Here is a 19586-nt window from a genome sequence, read left to right as displayed (position 1 = left end):
CACGAGATAGTGGTGCTCTCCTGCTGACGCCAGCTTCAGTCTGAATCATCCAGAAACAAGGTGGGGCTTTCATCGTTTGGGAAAAAAAAATTTTCTAAACCAATGAAAAGTGTTATTTTTAGGTCATATGACCAAGCCTTCTATCTTTAGGAAACCAAAAGTAAAATGAACCAATGAAAAGTTTTATAAACAAGTCACATGACCTGTTATGCGGCATAGGGCTACAAAAAGCGTAGAAAATCCGTTGGCACGTGAGGCGGCGTCAGTAGCGGACCGATGTGCGAATAGGCCGAAGGCAGCACAACGCGCCGAGATCCGGATGGCACCGAGTTAGTGTCCAGCAAGTTGCTGCACTGGTGTGGCTATCCTACAATGCTGCGCCGAAAGTCGGCGTGGGGCGCCCCATTGGCCTGTGAGGTCGCGTCAGTCAGTGGGGGCTGTGCGTCTCCCCCAAGAAGGAGGCTCCTCGGCTGCAGTGGAGCGCCCCTTAGCGTTTCACTCGCCGTCCAACTGAGTTGCGTCCGCACTTGCGGCTACAGTAGGCCGAAGGCAGCACAACGCGCCGAGATCCGGATGGCACCGAGGTGGTGTCCAGCAAGTTGCCGCACTGGTGTGGCCATCCTACAATGCTGCGCCGAAAGACGGCGTGTCCAGCTGAGTTGCGGTCACTCTTGCGGTACAGTGACTCGAACGCGCAGAGATCCGGATGGCACCGAGGTGGTGTCCAGCAAATTGCTGCACTGGTGTGGCCATCCTACAATGCTGCGCCGAAAGACGGCGTGTCCAGCTGAGTTCCGGTCACTTTTGCGGTACAGTGACTCGAACGCGCCGAGATCCGGATGGCACCGAGGTGGTGTCCAGAAAGTTGCCGCACTGGTGTGGCCATCCTACAATGCTGCGCCGAAAGTCGGCGTGGGGTGCCCCGTTGGCTTATGAGGTGATGTCAGTAGTGGACCGATGTGTGAATAGGTCGGAACCAGCACAAGGCGCCAAGATCCGAATGGCAAGTCCTGGATGTTGAGTGCCATAGTTGAGAGTTCTGAGCAGTGCTTGTAAGACTGTCTGAAGCTTATTTGCACCTGCTGCAGCTTCACTATTGCCCTGGTGTGGCCAAAGATCGCACATGACATAGGCGGCCGGCTCCCGAGGTCCGGCGGAACTTTTTTCCTTTTCCTTTTTGCTTCTTGTCCCACAATCCGTTTCACCTGAAGACACGACCAGGTCCCTGAATGTGTGCAGGGGGACGTTATTGATTGAATCAAAATGGCGGCTTCACACAAAGCTGACTCAAACGTTGCTGTTGATGCTATACAGACAAAAATTGGTTTTCAGTTTGTACATTCTTCAGGATTTTTTTTCCATCCAAGGCTGATTGAGAGTTTGTAGAAAAATGGCTTCAGATTTTCCACATACTACTCTTCAACATTCTTCCTAAATGTAACAATGTGAGACTCACTAGGAGAACGGCTGTTTATCTTTCCTTTCAAAATGCTGCCAACAATATTTTCTGAATGGAAGACACCATCTTGTAGCATAAAGGGCCGAAATGGGTTCTGGTCTGGCCGATGGTTGGTGGAGACATTTTGACTATATCTTGGACCTGCCCGGCCTCGCCCAAAATGGCGCCGGTATAAATGGGACTCGTAACTCCTTGTTGTGTACTGGTTGAACAACCTTGATATCACGAGATATGAATGCAGTTTTGATGCTCATGGCGGGCGGGGACGAGAATTGATTGAATATTTTGACATCCCTATTGATATTAAGTTCTGATGTGTTATTGATTACTGTAGTATTGAAAGTTCGAATTAACGTCACCCATGGTACTTGCCCGCAAATGTATATCTAGAAAATTTTTTTGTAACTGGCCCTGTCGTAATTTAATTACAAAATGTACGTCCACCAATTCCGCAACTGTTAGACACCTTAGTTCTTGCAACCTAATGGCCCGCTCGTTACGTTCCTCTATAATGTAAATGTCTCCTCATCATATACGATTTCAGTTTGCTCCGTGGCCGGCCCACGTGGTTATAGGCCCGTATTTGTATACTGACATTTTCACAATAAAGGTTTTTAAAACAAAACATGGTAGTAGTATTTACATTGGTAAAGTTTTTACTTTTAGTCACTGTTTTCGAATCAGTAAAAGGCAAGTGAAATAAAGCAGTCCAATTACATGACGGATAAAAGGTATAATACATAGGAACGCAGTAAAGATAAATGGTCAAGGGCAGTTGTGTTTTCCACTCCTGCAACATAAAGTTATCGATAAGAATCTGATAATCAGGCGTATCGGCGACTAAGACAGCAGGCCGAGTCTCTTTTACTCAACGGCTCCGTCATGGAACGAAGAAACGCCCTTTTTCTCGAAAAAGGAATATATTTTACTTGCAGGACAGTTGTAAATTTTCCGGGAAAGTACATTAGCCTGGAATATTATAACATATATGTTTAAAAAAAAAAGTTCGAAAACAATAAAAAGCGTATTTTTTAGGTCATATGACCAAGCTTTTCATTATTACAATAACAAAAGTAAAATGAACCAATAAAAAGTTTTATTAACAAGTCACATGACCTGTTATGCTTACGTTACGCGCTGCGCGCCGCGCCCCGGATCACTTCCGGGTGCGCTAACGCGGCGTGTCATATAACGCATTACGCGACAACGTAGGTCAAGAATATAGTCAAAATGTCTCCACCAATCAGCGTTCGGAACACAACCCCTTTCAGCAGTCCAAAAAGTTCTGTTAAATGACAACAGAGGGGACAGGCAACAAGAAACATCAGTCAAAGAGGGGAGGGCAAGTTCTTCTCTACCGGGTCATGTTGGGGCGCTACCGGAACTGATCGAATTGGTAGTCTACAGTGTTTCTGGATGTTTCAGACTAAAGCTGGCGTCAGCATGAGAGCACTACCATCTCGTAGGTCCGTCGTGGCCATTCCACGAGCAAACATGGCAGCCGCTCCCCACCAGAAGCCTGCGGGAGTCGGGGGGCCCCCAAGACTTTTGTAGAATCTTCACGGCTGAGGGGACGCTTTCGAGAATGGGACCCAAGCCCTATCAGGGAAGCGTCCGAGTTCCAAGGTGTCCCAGGGCCATTTTAGTGGACCACGCCCAAATCTGAAGAGCCGGCCGCCATTTTGAGAGTCCTGTGGCAGTCGCTTATCGTTGCATCGCAAGAGCGGGAGCAACTCAACTACATGGTGAGCGAGACGCTGTAGTCGCAAGAGCGGGCGGTAAACAGCTGAATGGCGGAAGAGGCACAGTGTAGCAAAAGCGGGCGGAATGGCAACTAAAACGGTAAAGGGGCGCCCCACTACAGCGTGTCTTCAGGTCAAACAGATTGTGGGACAAGGTCCAGAATTGAAGAGTCATCAAAAGGCAAAAAGTTCCGCCGGACCCCGGGAGCCGGCCGCCTATGTCGGGGGCGATCTCAGGCTAAACCGGTGCTATAAGACTTGGGGAGGGGGTCGGAGCCAAGCGTCTTCTCCGAGTCCGTGCCATCACACCGCCCCTCGGGGGCCTCCGTCAAGCGGTTTAGGGAGGTACCATATCACATTGTTTTCAAATGCAGTCAGGTCCACAAACGACCCTCACTTACTTTGAGAATAGTGAAGCTGCAGTAGGTGGAAATAAGCTTCAGACAGTGTTACAAGCGCTGCTCAGAACTCTGAACTATGGCACCCAACATCCAGAACTTATGCCATTTGAGAATGGCAGTGACATCGAAGCAACTCAGGGACCAAAACCATTAACGTACTTTCACGTATGAAAATCTTACTTGGGGAGGGGGCAGGAGCGAAGCGCCCCCTCCCAGTCCGCGCCACCACACCGTATGTTGAAAATCTGAAGCCATCGTTCTACAAACTCAACCAACCTTGGATGGAAAAATCTAGAAAAATGTACAAACTGAAAACCAGTTTTGGTCTGCATAGCATCAGTAGCAACGCTTGCTATCAGAGTGCATGAGTTTCATGCTCGATCGATTGAGCTAGCCGGATCGGGCAATAAAAAGTATAAAATAGTTATGTAAATAGTTATTTAATAAAATGTTTTACCCTGTTTCTTTGCTGGTGTGTTGTATATATTTTTAATATTTGCATAGGGTTTGTCGTTATTTTGGGCGGGGGGGTTGACGGAGCCGAGCTGTCTTGCAGCCCTCATTGTGTGGAGCTCAGTTCATCTCACTATTTTCGTATTTCTCATGAAGGGTTGTTCCTAATATTTCTATTTTAGCGAGGTCAAAAAGAGATCCAATTAGCGGCCTACTGATTTTGCTCGATTAATTTTATTTTTTTACACGATTTTTCACTATCTGCAAAGACTAAACAGAGTATTGCGACTTTGTGCTTGTTTGTAAATAGAGAATGAACCAAAGAGAATCAATTGTAAAACAGTAAATGCTTGGATAACAATCAATCAAATGGAGAGACAAGCAGGCACGACGGATTACAACGGGGGTAAAGGCCTGCATTAACTACCCTTCACTATCTGCAAAGAGAGTACTACTAAGAGAAAAGAGGGGAGGGGGGGGGCAGCGTTCAAAGCACATCAGCGTGCATAAACACGAAAAAGTTTTTACCTATCACATACTTGACATTTGACAGCTTTTGATATTTGCTATTAAAAAACCATTGAAATTCACAGAAAAAACCATAGGTTATAGACGATATATAGTTAGGAATTTGCATTTACAAAACCTTATTTTACTCACACAAAACCATTGAAATTCCATATATAGTTAGATGCGCTAACTATATATCGCGCACCCGCAATCCACTGCTGATGATGTCACATATTACATCATTCATGACATGGTTAGTGACATCACTGATGACATCACTGATGACATCTCAAATGACATCACTGATGAAATCACTGATAACATCTCATTTGACATTACTGATCACATCACTGATGATATCATTCATGTGATAATACCATGAACCTCTTCAGACTCTAATATAACCTTAGATACAATCAGTGTAAACAGACAGTCACAGACTGTCACTCATCCATGGAGTTACTCACACACCTAGTCAGTTATTCAAAAAATCAATCACACCTCCATTTTCTCAACTATACAGTTATACACACCTTACTTATTCAAACATATACTAACACATATTTACTCTCTTATAAAATCCCTGATACATGTTCACAATGATCCATACAGCCACTCACACATTCACTGGCTCTTATGCACAGTTATTTATATATGTCAACTCTCACATGTACTGTGTTTTACATATGTACTTACTTTGACATGTAGCACTGAGATATCCATTCACTCACCAATACACTCATGCACAGTCAACCGCCCATACAGCTGTTTCCACATGCAGTTTTGAACCCATACATATAGTGAATCAACTACTCACACATCTAGGTACAGAGTCACACACCTCCCAGCCACCCATACACACACACACTCAGTGTCCCATACAAATACTTGGACAACCAATCAATAACCCATACAGTTACTCATATAGCTACTGATCAACACATGCAGCAGTTTGTAGAACAACAGATATAATGATGCACAAATTAAGATAGTTTAGTCACTAACCCATGCACTCATTAAGACACATTTAATCATTCTCTCATACAGTCAGTCATGCACCTACTAAATCCTTCTTCCAGACACTTATACATCCACTCATTCTTCAATATGTAAGACATATTTTAACTTTACAGAAACATACAGTCACTGGATGTTGTCATCAGTGATGTCATTTGAGATGTCATCAGTGATGTCACTAACCATGTCATGAATGATGTAATATGTGACATCATCAGCAGTGGATTGCGGGTGCGCGATATATAGTTAGCGCATCTAACTATATATGGAATTTCAATGGTTTTGTGTGAGTAAAATAAGGTTTTGTAAATGCAAATTCCTAACTATATATCGTCTATAACCTATGGTTTTTTCTGTGATATATATATATATATATATATATATATATATATATATATATATATATATATATATATATATATATTCAAAAAGGAGCGCCTGTTGTGGAAGAGCCCAACCAGGTTTTTCAATAGCCACCAATTATTTATTGCAATGCCCAGCAAGGAAAGTTCATTCACATCACAGAAATTCAATCCGCAGAGCGCCGACGCGTTTCGTTTTCCAACTTCTTCAAAGGCGGCGGAAGTAGAGTGTGACATACAGCCGTTTTTAAAGCACCCATTTGTCTCAGATAGTACCCACCCTTGTGGGCGTGACCTTGAACAAGCCTCCTGGTACTTGTAGTGCCCAATTATTTCTTCCTTCAGTGAGTCGCTGTATTAACACTGTCAATTCACTTTAAGTAATCCCCCAGTGGGTGGTGGTGCCGAAGAACAAATCCCCTCTGGCATTCTTACTTGCAACAAATCGGCACCTGTCCCTGTACACACGGCGTCGCTTGGCGCAGTGGCAGGAGCGTTGATGAACAGCGCCTGGGCCCCCTCCGCGGCTCAGACACAAGCCGCCAAATATTGAGTCAAAAAGGAGCGCCTGCTGTGGAAGAGCCCAACCAGGTTTTTTCAATAGCCACCAATTATTTATTGCAATGCCCAGCAAGGAAAGTTCATTCACATCACAGAAATTCAATCCGCAGAACGCCGACGCGTTTCGTTTTCTAACTTCTTCAAAGGCGGCGGAAGTAGAGTGTGACATACAGCTGTTTTTAAAGCACCCATTTGTCTCAGATAGTACCCGCCCTGGTGGGCGTGACCTTGAACAGGCCTCCTGGTACTTGTAGTGCCCAATTATTTCTTCCATCAGTGAGTGTGTGTGTGTGTGTGTATATATATATATATATATATATATATATATATATATATATATATATATTATTTTAACCCCTTCTTCCTTCTTCCTGGGCTAGATATCAGTGACCATGTCATGAGTGATGTAATATGTGCCGTCATCAGCAGTGCATTGCAGTTGCGCCAGTTATAGTTAGCTGAATTAACTATAACGGGGGAATTTCAAAGGTTTTGTATGAGTGAAATGTCCAGCCAACTATAACATATGTGAAACCTATGGTTTTTTCAGTGAATTTGCAAGGTTTTTTAAACGCTAATTCCTAACTAATGTGTGTGAAACCTATGGTTTTTTCAGTGAATTTGCAAGGTTTTTTAAATGCTAATTCCTAACTATAACGTGTGTGAAACCTATAGTTTTTTCAGTAAATTTGCAAGGTTTTTTAAACGCTAATTTCTATCTATATCTGGTCTGAAACATATGGTTTTTTCAGTGAATTTGCAAAGTTTTTAACATGCTCATTATTGTATTATTTTGTTTATTTCATATATATTTATTTTTCACAAACTGCCTTTGTATATTATAATGGATTAACTGTATCCATTAATATGCAGTGGCACAACAACTTTTTATGATTTGCTTCAAGTTGAAATGTATAGTCTACAACTTGAATCAATAAATAGCAGTCATAGTTGTTGTTAATCTTTTTTTTTTTTGTAATTTTTTCAGCGTGCGCGCATGGACTCAATTTTTTTAAAATAAAATGTAAAAAAATGTGGGCCTTCAGGGGTACTTCAGGGACCCCCTAAGAAGGCCTAGGGGGTCAGGGAGTGTCTTCACTGCCTCCTTTACCACGTCTCCACTATTGTTTTTTCTCACTTTTGCCTTGGGGTGCTTGCACCGTGCGCGCACCTCGTGATTTTCTTTCCTTAAAAAATACCTTTTTTTGGCCTTTAGGGGTCCTTCAGGGACCCCCTGAGAAGGCCTAGGGGGTCAGGGAGTCTCTTCACTGCCTCCTTCACCACGTTCTCCTCTTTCTTTTTTCACTCTCTTCTGAAACTACACAAAATGGTGGCTGTAGGGTGCGCGCAACGTGCGCGCACCTCGCGACTATTTAAATAAAAAAATATAAATCTTTTTGCCCTTCGGGTCCTTCAGGGACCCCCTGAGAAGGCCTAGGGGGTCAGGGAGACTACCCTGCCTCCTTTTCACGTTCTCCAATTTAGTTTTCAAAACTCTTCTATCTCGTGGGGAGCGTGCACCGTGCGCGCACCTCCCGATTTTTCGAGAAAAAACATGATTTTGGCGCCTTTGGGGTCCTTTCAGGACCCTCTCAGAAGGCCTAGGGGGCCAGGGAGTCTCCGCCCTGGCCCTCTCTCATGTTTCCCCCTTTTTTTGGGAGCTCCCTTCTGCCTCAAAGACAAGATGACGCCCAACACTTCCTGATTTCGACCTATTCAAATGTTGACGGACGTCCAACAGCAAATCAGAATTCAGCTCGCGCACGCATTGGTGCGCGCCTATAGATATATACATTTTTTTAAACTTAATTTTCTCAACTCCTGAAAGGATTTACACCATTTAAACAAAAGGCCGATCTGCGAAACAGACTCTACCATTTTGCCAAATTTCATGTAATTCCGTTCAGCCATTCGGGCTGTAGCCGTGTCTAATCGTCCTATGGAAAATAACATGGGGAAAACACGTTTTGGGACCCCCCTTTTTTCTCAGCCCCCACTTCACGAATCCCCCCAAAACTTTCAGGGAAGAAGCGGAGCGGGCCATCTTCTTTGAGAAATTCACGAAGATTCATCAACCAACGCCAAAGTTTTTCCAATAGAATTTTGCGGATTTCCTATGGAAACTAGGTCCTAACTATAACTACCTACTGGCGACCGCCAGTAGGTAATATATATATCCATACCCAAACAACCACTAATAATTGGAAACCTTGGTTGATTTGAGGTATTCAAAGTCCCTAAAATATGGCCAAGTCCATCCTGGTTTTTAGGGCCCAGATGAGACCACTACTATACTGGGTGAGGGTCTAACAAAAGAAAAACAAATACACGTTTTTTCTTTAATATCAGGATGACTTTTAGTAAAACTCCTGTATTCAACAGAAAGATTTGGACAGAGGGCACCATGCTGTGTTGTAGTTATCTGACTAGGGAGAGTTTATCTCCCTTCCTGTAGACTAAAGGTCTCTCTTGCCTCTCTTCGCCCCCCCCCCCCCCCCCCCCACACCCCGAGATAAGTACCTGATGATACCCCTTCTCAGGATTTTGTATTAAAACAACATTGCCAAGTTGTTCATGCATATGGACTGACTAGTGCTATCCTGTAGGGTAAGCAACTGTTATTGGTTGCTTTTGTAAACCAGATAAATGAATTAAAATGATGGTGTCTTTTTGTCACAGATCACTCAACGGACAGCAAGGCTGGTTGCAGAATGGCAGTGTGTTGGATTTTGCCACGGGGTGCTCAATACAGATAATATGAGCATAGTAGGACTTACGATTGATTATGGCCCCTTTGGCTTTATGGACAGGTCAGTATGGATTAGTAATGATCTAATAGCACAGTATGTTTTATATGAAATATAGATGACTTTTCTTAAATATCTCTTTTCTGTCTCTTTTTATGATGGAATATTATTTGTGTTTCACAAACCAGCTTTCTTTTCTTCTTCGTCGTTGTCTTTTTACCATGACTTGCTAACATCAAATGTAAACCGGCTATGTGTATAATTTCTTCTAAAATACATTCTGACCCGTGCTTGTGTGATATTCTTTTACCTAGAACTAAATGAATGTTTTTAAAGTGATCTATGCTGCAGTGTTATTTTGTGGAATGTGACACACAACAAATATTATCAATCTTGAATTTAGAAACGCATTACATCCTTAGTGTAGCAGAATCAACGTTTTTGCATGGTTGATTTGTTTTAGGAACTGCCTTTTTTTAATTTATTTTTTATAGATAAACCACAGTTTCCACTGCTGAGCAGTATTAATGGACCAATAGGAACACTTTTAGGAGTTTGAATTTTCTTCAGATCTTTGTTCATCCATTTAAAATATCAATTTAAAAACATTTCCAAATAAAATTGAGCTTCTCGGTTTATTCATGTTCAGTGAACAGCACTCGCAATAAAAATGCCTTCTACTAACTTCACTTTCTTTAATTTGCTGTATGTTGCGTTGTGAGGGAGAGGGCAGATTGCTGTTTTTCCATCCTCTAGGCAGATGAGCAACCCCAACTCTATTTTGCTGTAAAATACCACTATATTTGTAAGGGTGGATGACATAACCAAAATGTGGGCTTTCGGCATGCACACTGGTGCTCTGCAGCAGTTTCATTTCTGTCTGTCCGCCCTCTGCTCACTTAAATAATTGAACAGGGAGAGGTAATCTTGGTGCAAAGCTTTTTTCTTTTCTTTCTTTATTTTAAGGGAAAGGTAACTTTCCTGATGAACAGAGCAATGTGTGCATATGCAGTCAATGTGTAGCGTATGTATGGTAGTAGGATTTTGTGTGTAGTATGAATCTAAATATTGGGACGGGTGTGATCCATTTTAGATGGCCCTAGTTTAGGATCACAGAAGATTCAGGGTGATACTACTTTCCCGGACAGTGAAGTGCATTTACTGCATTCTGTTTAAACATCCAGACACTGAATCTAGGGAGGATGGAGATCGGGCTGCCTTTAGAAATTTATTGAGGACCTTGTTAGCAAAAGGCTGCTCATTAGTTCCTCTTGAGCTCTGCCATTTGAAAGATGGTATGGTTGAAGTGTAACACTGTAACTTCTGTTCAAGGTATGGAAGTTTCTAGGTAATGCCTGCCCTTTTTGTCAGCCTCGGATTACTGCTTCAGAAAGGCTGATGACAGCCAGGTACATATATCTCTCACGTTATTTCATCATATTGCACAAAGGTTCTTTGTGAGGAATATCTCAAAGTACATTTGGTCAGAGAACGAAAACAAAATGTTTCTGAAACCTTATTCAGTAGATCCCCCATCAGCTAGTTGGAAAATGTGTATAAAAGTGGGATCCAGCCCACCTCACTTTTTTTCCATTTCCGAGTGTTTAATGCCCAATGAAGAGATTGCTCCGCAGAGTACTCAGAGGACTGTTGTGACAAGGGCTGGTGTCTGCATAGCAGCCTGTCAAAGCCAAAGACATCACCTGAAGTGTGCACAAGTTGCTGGAGAAACTGAAGGTCTGTTTAGTACTTAGAAGCCTGCCTTGTTGGGTTATAGTGTAAGCAGGTATTGTAATTATGTTAATTTTCCCCACAAAACCACACACTGGGAATAAAGTTCATGCCCTGAAGGATACAAATCTGAGGAGATTCTCCCCAATGCTATTTGCATAGGCTTTGTAGACCGTGTGGATGACATGGAGTCTGAGTACTTGATTGCCCGAATCGAGGTGGAAATAGATGGCATGTCATCCAGGGTTGACTTGGGGGTGAGAGAAGCAAGCGACTCCAAACCGAGTCCAGTTTAGACGGAGACGGGTGCAACTGGGTAAGTAGTATTGGCGTGCAGGACATCAAATGAAGTTACAGAAAATACTTGGAGCCATGTTTGGTCACTAAATCAGATTTTTGCAATGTGTGGGCTCTCTGACTTTAATGCACCTGCAAATATTGTTAAAAAATAGTGTTTGGTGTGGTTACCCTAGCTCTAAATAGCTTGTATGAGTGATAATCCATTATTGCATACTAGATTTTTGATTTGACTGTAACCTTCACCACCTGATATGACCGGACACCTTTTGTAGTGTTAAATGTAAACAAACAGTTTCATGAAAAGAGGTGGTCTGACCAGAATAATACCTTCTGCATGTACTCCTATGACAATCTTAATAGTACCTACAGATTACTATTAGATTTTGATCTATACGTGGTTGTGTCCAACTCCAAATGAAAGGCGAGGTTCTTTTCAACACCCTTTTCTTTACATTCTCTTTTTATTCCGTTTTAATGAGTCACAGTTTTCAAGTTTGTTCATCTGAACCGTTATTCGGTTGGAATTTCTTCAGTGCCCTCACTCCTCCTTTTCAAGGCACATTGACTGTTTTTAATTGGGGTTACTCCTTCCACTCCTAACTTCAATAGAAGTTTGTGAATAGCTACTGGTAGAACATTCTATTGATAAAGTTAATTTAAGGGGCTGTCTTAATCTTGGTGCACTCTATACTAACCTACCAGGTTATACATGTGGGCAACTAAGGATCCCTTAGAATTCCTGATTTTCTTGAGCATATAAGGTATTTTCAATGTATTCTTTTGAGTCTTCAAAACCGTTTTTAAACTTTGTCCCAAGATATTTAATTTGTTTAGCTTGCCACTTTACACATGTATTCTCATCTACCACCACAAAGTACAAGTTGTTTTGTAACTGTTCTATATTAGTAAGAATATTAATGGCAACAGAAGGCACCCTTGTCTGGTTGTTTGTGTTAAACTAAATTTCTCTGATAGATGCCCTTTTACTCCACCATATGCTCAAAAACGAGCCCAACATTAAATTTGCCGATCACGGAAAGCAGGAAGGTCCAGGACACCTTATCAGATGTCTTCTCTGTGTCGAGTGCCATGGCCATTTTGGAAGAGGAAAATATTGTTGCCTTTTCCAAAGCATGTCCAAATAGTATCCAAACCTGGACTGCCTTTCACAAAACCTGCTTGTGTGGGATGTAGTATTATTAGAAGGGCCATCTCTAATCTCAGAGCTGATACTTTTGTGTATATTTTACAATGGGTTCTTCTTTTTTTAAATATTTTTTTTATGGATCGCTAAAATGGTAACTTTGGATGCTTTCTCACCAACTCCTCCTGTGTTCCTAAAGTGGGCAAACAATCATTTTGTTTGTTGTAGTAAGCTGCTTTGACAGTTTTTATACAAGGTTGCGGGGACTCCATCCGGGCCTGTTGCTTTTCCACATTTTAGCAATTGGATAGCCTTATTATTTTTAATTCTTCAATGTCATTTTATAGTCTATATTTGGTTTTCATTTAAGGGGGGCTAGCTTCAAGTCATTGAGATAATTGTGGCAGTCTTCTGGGCAAGGTAAATTATTGGGTTATAACAGTTGGAGAAAAATATGTGGAAGCAGTCCAGGATGTTTTTGGTGTCTATTTGGATAATATCAGATATATGCTTTTGACTTTGAGATAATGCCTGAGGTTCTTCCAAACCTTGTTTTCTTCAAGAATGTCCCTTGCTTTAATGTTATCGTATGGGCTCTGCTACTGATTATTTTATTGTATTCATGTTTTGGGGATTTTAATTTGTGTAAGATGGTTACATCTTGGGTGCAAGTTTGGTCATGTTCTAGTTTTTTTTAATTTCTAATTCAAAGGTTTTAAGCATAATTTCCATCAAAAGCAAGAATACTAACTTAAAGGCTCACCATAACTCCTGTTTTGGCTTCTTTGAGGAGTTCTGAGGAGTGGTCTGTTTTATTTACTTCATTGAAATTTAGGTTGGCTGACCCATCAGCTGGTGATCTGACATGAGGGTATTGTGAGAAGTCATAGAACAAATGACTCTTGCGTGAAAGACCAGATTAATTAGATGGCCTGCCTTATGGGAGGTCATGCTTATATGTTGTAGCGGGGGGGGGGGGACTTAGGGGTGGGGGAGCTGGGGGGCTGTGGGGTAGGGGAGCTAGGGGGGGTGCATCCTCTCCTGTGAGGGGAAACCAGATTTGCATACCAAAGGCGGTGGATGGGCTCTTTGAAGCTCCCTACCTTGGAATGGTAATTTGCAGGTCATCCTGTGGGAGGGGGTGTAAATACCCTGTGCCCGAGCAGGCTTTGTTCCTGAGGGCAAAGGCCTTTACCCCTGTGGCTCTGAAACTTGTCTGTGGTGGCAGACTGGCTAGGGCCAGTCAGTCTGCACAGTAGTAGTTAGTAGGTTTTCAGGGGCACCTCTAATGTGCTCTCTGTGTGCATTTATTAATAAATACATAACTGGAATCAGTGTCAGTTTATTGATACAAGATGTTTGATACCAAACATCTCTGAACTCAGTGAAGCCATCATGTAGCTGGGGACCTCGTTTTTGACCAGTGTACCTCAAATGGCTTCCCTGGTCACTTGTACTGGCAGTAATTGAACTGGCCAGCACACGGGCAAATGTGCTCATGCAGTTAGTCCCACACATAGTATGCTGCAACCTGCCTTAGGGCTATAATGCCTATACTGCATGCAGTGTCTGCAGGCATAGCTGTGTGCCATGTTATGTTTACACTTTGATTACACCACAACACGTAGCCTGCAGCGGCAGTCTATATGTGTTTGGTGAGGGGTCCCTTGGGGTGGCACAGTATATGCTGCCGCCCTCAGGGACCCTTTTTAACATCCTTGACTTGGGTACCAGAGGTAACATTTACTAGGGTCTTATAGGGAATGTTGAAGTTATTGCCAAGTGGGGAAACAATTGTATAGTTTCAGGACCGAGATCTGGCACTGGCTGCCTGGTTAGCAAGAACCCAGTGCACTAATAGTCAAAGTTGCATTGAATATCAGGCAAAAAGTGCGGGTGACCGTGTCAAATAGGAGCACTTTCCTACAATGAGGCAATTACGTTTTAACTTTGGGGTATTAAGAACATGGGAAGGCCATTGAGATAGTATATTTTTAAAGATAGCTGCCAATCCTCCACCTTTTTGTTTCAGACCACAAAATTGTATAGCCTGATTGGACAATGTCCTCAAAATTAGGTGTTAAAGTCGATGGGGAGCCTAGTCTCTGTTAGAAATAACATATCAAAATGTTGTTTCTAATAAGAGCATTAACGAGGTGCCGGTTTTGTGGTTTTAGTTTAATCGCTTATAGCAAAAAGGAGTACAAGAACAAAACCTCTTACAATCACCTCAAAGAGTTATAACGTTATAGCAGTTAAGTCAATTGTTTATACAAAGGATGCTTCTATTAGGTCGGTGGCAGAGACACGGCGTTCGGCACCCCGCGTAAGGATGGGACAGAGACTCGATCACAACTAAATTGCGGATATATGTCTCCCCTTGAGGCCCTGCAAAGCTCATAAAAAGAGTAATAGAATACGGAATAATATACAGAGAGCCCTGCCTTCTCTGACAAAATAGGATAACTCTGGGAAACTGGTTTAAGATCAAAGCATCACTACTTACCTACTTGTCATCGGACCTTACATGATTGTGGCCATATTAAGAACAACTACCAACTGATAAAAATAGTCGCCTCAAGAATACCAATATTAGAAGTCTCCTACTCTGCAGCCTTAAAGTATTAAGAACCCCACAGGTTATGATCATTGCTGACATTTGTTTAGTCCACATTGGCCCTGAAGAAGGTGATTCCGAATATAACCTCACCGAAACGTACGTAGGCTGTACGAATACAAAGACCCTCAGAAACGACAAATTGAAATAATACAGAAACTGGATGTGGGAAACAATTTAAACATAGAGCACCACGATCCTACATGTACTGTTTGTGGATCTCTGATAGATTGATACCATATTACGAGGAGTCTTGTATTGGACAACAACTATTTTTCAACACAAAGCCTTGTGTGAGAAAGTATGTGTGTGTATGTTAGAATGAATGTTTATATTTGTTGACATGTTTACACTTGCTGATATGGGGTTCTATTTAGAGCAACAATTTCAGGAAATATAGTATACCTGAACAAGATTATACCAATTGTCATTTAAATGTATTATTTATGTATGTCATATAAATGAAAACTGCAGAAAAATCAAAAAAGTATATATATTTTTGTATAATGAAGAATAAATACAAAATGAATATGAGATAAGTCACATGTGTCAATAGAAGCATCCTTTGTATAAACAATTGACTTAACTGCTATAACGTTATAACTCTTTGAGGTCATTGTAAGAGGTTTTGTTCTTGTGCTCCTTTTTGCTATTAGCTACTCCCACCTCTTGACCGCAAACTTAATTTGGAGTACCCCTGATCCTATGTGCTTTAGTTTAATCGCTTAACATATAGACCTTGGAAAATAAAATTTTATGGAAGTCATCTGAATTTGCACGTTGTGATGATAGAAAAGGCCGCGTGGCTGGCAGCTGGCTATGTTTTGGTGTGAAAAGGCTCAGATGAGCTTACCTTAGGCTCACCAGAGACTGCTCTTCACAGCAACTGCCATCCAGGCTCTTGTATCACACTTGGGAGACTGTAAATTATGTAGAGGGTCTCACCTACCATCAGGCTTGCTGGGTGACGAAAAACTGGCGAAATAAAGCTGCTGGTTAAGAAGCAATGTTAAAATAATACATTAAAAGAATATAAGAGGCCTTGCATCCACAGCAAGGAAAACGAGTTGAAATCTGAATAAAAGCAAGTTAAAATAAAAGAGGCTTTCGGTCTGAGCACCCCTCAGTCACGAATGAGGAAACTAAAAGTTGGACATGAGTTTTACTTCAGATTTCACACAGAGAAATAGCGCAGAATCATGCAGCTGATGCTAAAACGCGAACTATTTAACATGGGGATTAAGGATATGACTGTAGTAGCTTTCAGTGGTAAAGAGGCAACTGAGGAGTGAGACCTGCAGGGACAATTTTCGAGGTGCACGCAGAAGGCCAACCTTACCCTTCCTGTGATCTTACTTTTGTTAGGATCAGGAAATAAAAATAAAATGTGGAGAACATCTCTTCCCGAAACCATTTGTTCTTTTCCATTACATTCCCATTAAATGCAGCATGATGTGCATACAATGGGGGTGTGGCTTAGGAGCCTATGGGGAATCCGTCTGAACGACGAGCTCCGCGTCTAAGCCTACAATTATCCTGCTAAATTAAGTTATCGAGCCCCCCAACGCCACCGAAAACTGGGGGAACAGAGCGCGCCCGCCTGAGCGGGAGATGAAAGCTGGAGCAGGCGAAATAGTGCTTGATTCTCGCCCAATATTTGGAGGGCAGCAGAGAACGAAGGCTAGCACAAGATGGCGGCTACAGATTGAAATCAAAACTCCGGAGAGCGGAGTTTGCAGTGGCGGCCGCTTCCCAGTCCCGGCCCGGGCACTGAGCGGAGATTGAGCAAACGGCGGCAGTGACCTGGGAGCCCCTGACAGCTTGGGGGAGACGGAGGAGAGGAGCAGAGTGACCCTCCATGGTGGGCGACCGGAGATTGGGCCGGCTATCACATGAGGCGCGGGCGTGAGCGGGCGGAGCTGCGGTGGAGGAGATCGCAACACCGCCGGACGCAGGGTGCATCTCCCGCCGGGATGTGAAGACTAAGCCCGTCCCCCGGGCCGAGTGGGGGACCCAGATTAGTGCCAGTGAGCGGGGAGTAGCAAAGCCTGAGTCTGCGGGCTGTGGAGGCGGGCGCGGGATCCCGGGACTACCGCAAGTAGTGACCCGGGGAAAAGAGGCGAACCAAGTGCTAATGGTGGTCTGGTGAGCCCCAGGGGGAGATCCCTAGGGAGTTGGGGCTGGAGGAGAAACGCTGTGTCCCAGATCACTGGTGATTCGCGAGGGCCGTGAGGAGGGCCTCGGTCCCGGAAGCTAACGGAGCGGCGGTTGGCCCAAAGCGGCGATACAGCAGTGAGAGTAGCTCCCCAGGAGAGGGGCGCTGGAGGCAGTGGTGGCTGCTTGCGCTGGGAATCGGGGGCTGAGGTGCCCAGAACGGCAGAACGGCAGACTGAACGATCCTACTTGGGAGGAAACAAGGAAGAGGCTTGACCCGGTTTGACCCGGGAGGCACGGAACCCCGGTCATTCGCTCTGACGAACGGATCCCGGAGGAAGAGACATCTCTGAGGCGATTATAGGCCGACAGGACCCGAATGTGTGCTTGGACTGGGAGGACAATCGAGGCTCTGGAGGCGAAGGGCTACGCGGGGTTGTAGCAGGTTGTAGCGCTCACACGCCGGAGACTGGCGCCAGCACAGCGGGGGGAGAGCTATGCGGCAGATACTCATGCTCAGAGTGAGTTAGGAGGGAGCGCTCGTGGACGACCTCATAGCTTTGAACAGTCCATGAGGGGTGGCTGGAACTGTTGCTGACGCCCCCCACCATGGGGAAACTGAAGGGGAAGAAGGACGGAGCTCAACTGTTGTGAGACAGCAAATCCCCTGGACGGACAGGAGAAGATGGGCCTGGAGCGCCGCAGGACCTCAACCTGCAGCTTCAACTCGACAAAATCCTATCGGCGATAGCCGACACCCGCACTGCTCTTCAACAAGTCCTTGCGCAGGTCGCCACGGGTTTGGGACTGCTGCGGGCGGACCATGCCAAATTGGCATACAGAGTGAAATCAGTGGAGGGAGCGATTCAGGTAGTCGAGCCGGCGCAGGCGGATCTGAAGGCCGCGGTGTCTAATGCTTTGGATCGTATTATGGTGCTGGATAGGCAGGCCGAGGATGCCGAAGGTAGGAACCGACAGAACAACGTTCGCATCGGGGGTCTTCTGGAAAAAGCGGATGGTCCGGACATGGTACAATATCACGAGATTGACAAAAAAAGGGGACTCGGTTGTTCCAGGGGGAAGAGTCAAAAGTAAAGGTAAGAAGGTCAAGGATGGAGAAAGATGGGTGGTGCTCAATGGAGTGCTACCCTGGGCATCCCATTAGTTGGAATGAATGGCCTCACACACTCTTGCAAGTGTCATGCTTCATCATTGGCCGTTGCTCCTCGTTGGACAGGCGGTGCAATGTCCAACGGGCTCACCTCTAGGAGGGGCTCTTTATCGGAGATCTTTTTCCAACAGCCTGTGGGTGAAGTGCAAGTGAGGGGCCAAGTAAGGAGTGAATAGTGTAGGTGGGTGAGTTAAAATATAGCAAGGGATACCGGAGAGCAGTTTATTCTGGTGGTTCCCGTACTATAAATAAAATCAGTGGGTGGCCTATGATCGTCAGAAGTTAGGTTCTGTATCACGATCTAGGACTACACAACGTTCAGTGGGGTCAACATGTTTCTCGCTTCTGCAATTGTGCTGCGATTCTTCAGGACCTTATATACATCTATCACAAGGAAAGACCTAAAAGTGTCAACCTATAAACATCAAAATTACTATTACTGTTGTACTACCTGATTGTAACCGCTCTTGCCTAGTGGAGACAAAAGGGAAGAGTTATCAAAATACAAGGACAACAGTTACCCATTCTTGACCGTGTGCACACTGTGATTAAGTGCAGAGAAGTGATTCTGTGTCTGTGACATTCTGTGAGCAGTGACCAGTAAGTATCCACTATATTCACTTTTATTACATGTCACCTCTATCACAAAAATAAAATTAGAAACTAAAGAAGAATTTAAAACATGATAGCAGCAGTCTTATTCAAGGTATCTTATATGTCTATCTCTAGGGGTTCCTTAGATACTCACCTACAGGTCAAAGAGTACAGGTGTCAACAGTACCCGGTAGGTGTGACATCAAGGGAGAGAGCCAATAGGGGTTTAATGGCTAGAGGGAAGACAAAGATATGTTTTTTCCTTTCAAAATTGTCAGGGAGCACCCAGTATCTGGGTGTTACATTAGTGGACTGTTTCCTCTATGTGCTGATGATCTCGCACCACCAGTATGCACCAATAGTGTTATAATCCATTCATCTTATGTCGGGATCTATGCGGATATGTAGGCACATATAAGTAGTCATTGCCGTAAATCTGCCCCTATAGAGTGATTGCCATATTTATGTTAATATAGGGGTCTCAGAACTGAAAAAACGCCACCAAAGTGCAGCGTTGGCGCTTAGCAGGCGCCACTTGTAGAGTGTTAAATGTCATGGTGTTGTCTAGTCTCGAGGTTTATAGAATACGATCTCGAAATCACAGACAAAGAGCCCTCAAGTTC

The 19586-nt window shown here is 43.7% G+C and overlaps 1 protein-coding gene across 1 annotated transcript in view; it reads left to right on the top strand.

Annotated features, from left to right (window-relative positions):
- SELENOO (selenoprotein O) overlaps window positions 1-19586 on the top strand; it is a 197901-nt gene that overhangs the window by 99877 nt on the left and 78438 nt on the right. The window contains exon 4 of the mRNA XM_086967438.1: window positions 9185-9315. Coding sequence (XP_086823564.1) covers window positions 9185-9315 — 131 coding nt within the window. The remainder of the gene's footprint in view (window positions 1-9184; window positions 9316-19586) is intronic.

Source organism: Lissotriton vulgaris, chromosome 1_1 (assembly GCF_964263255.1).
Source record: "Lissotriton vulgaris chromosome 1_1, aLisVul1.2, whole genome shotgun sequence".
Lineage (NCBI taxonomy): Eukaryota > Metazoa > Chordata > Amphibia > Caudata > Salamandridae > Lissotriton > Lissotriton vulgaris.
The sequence above is the reverse complement of the archived record's forward strand: the minus strand, read 5'-3'. Positions and strand labels throughout refer to the sequence as shown.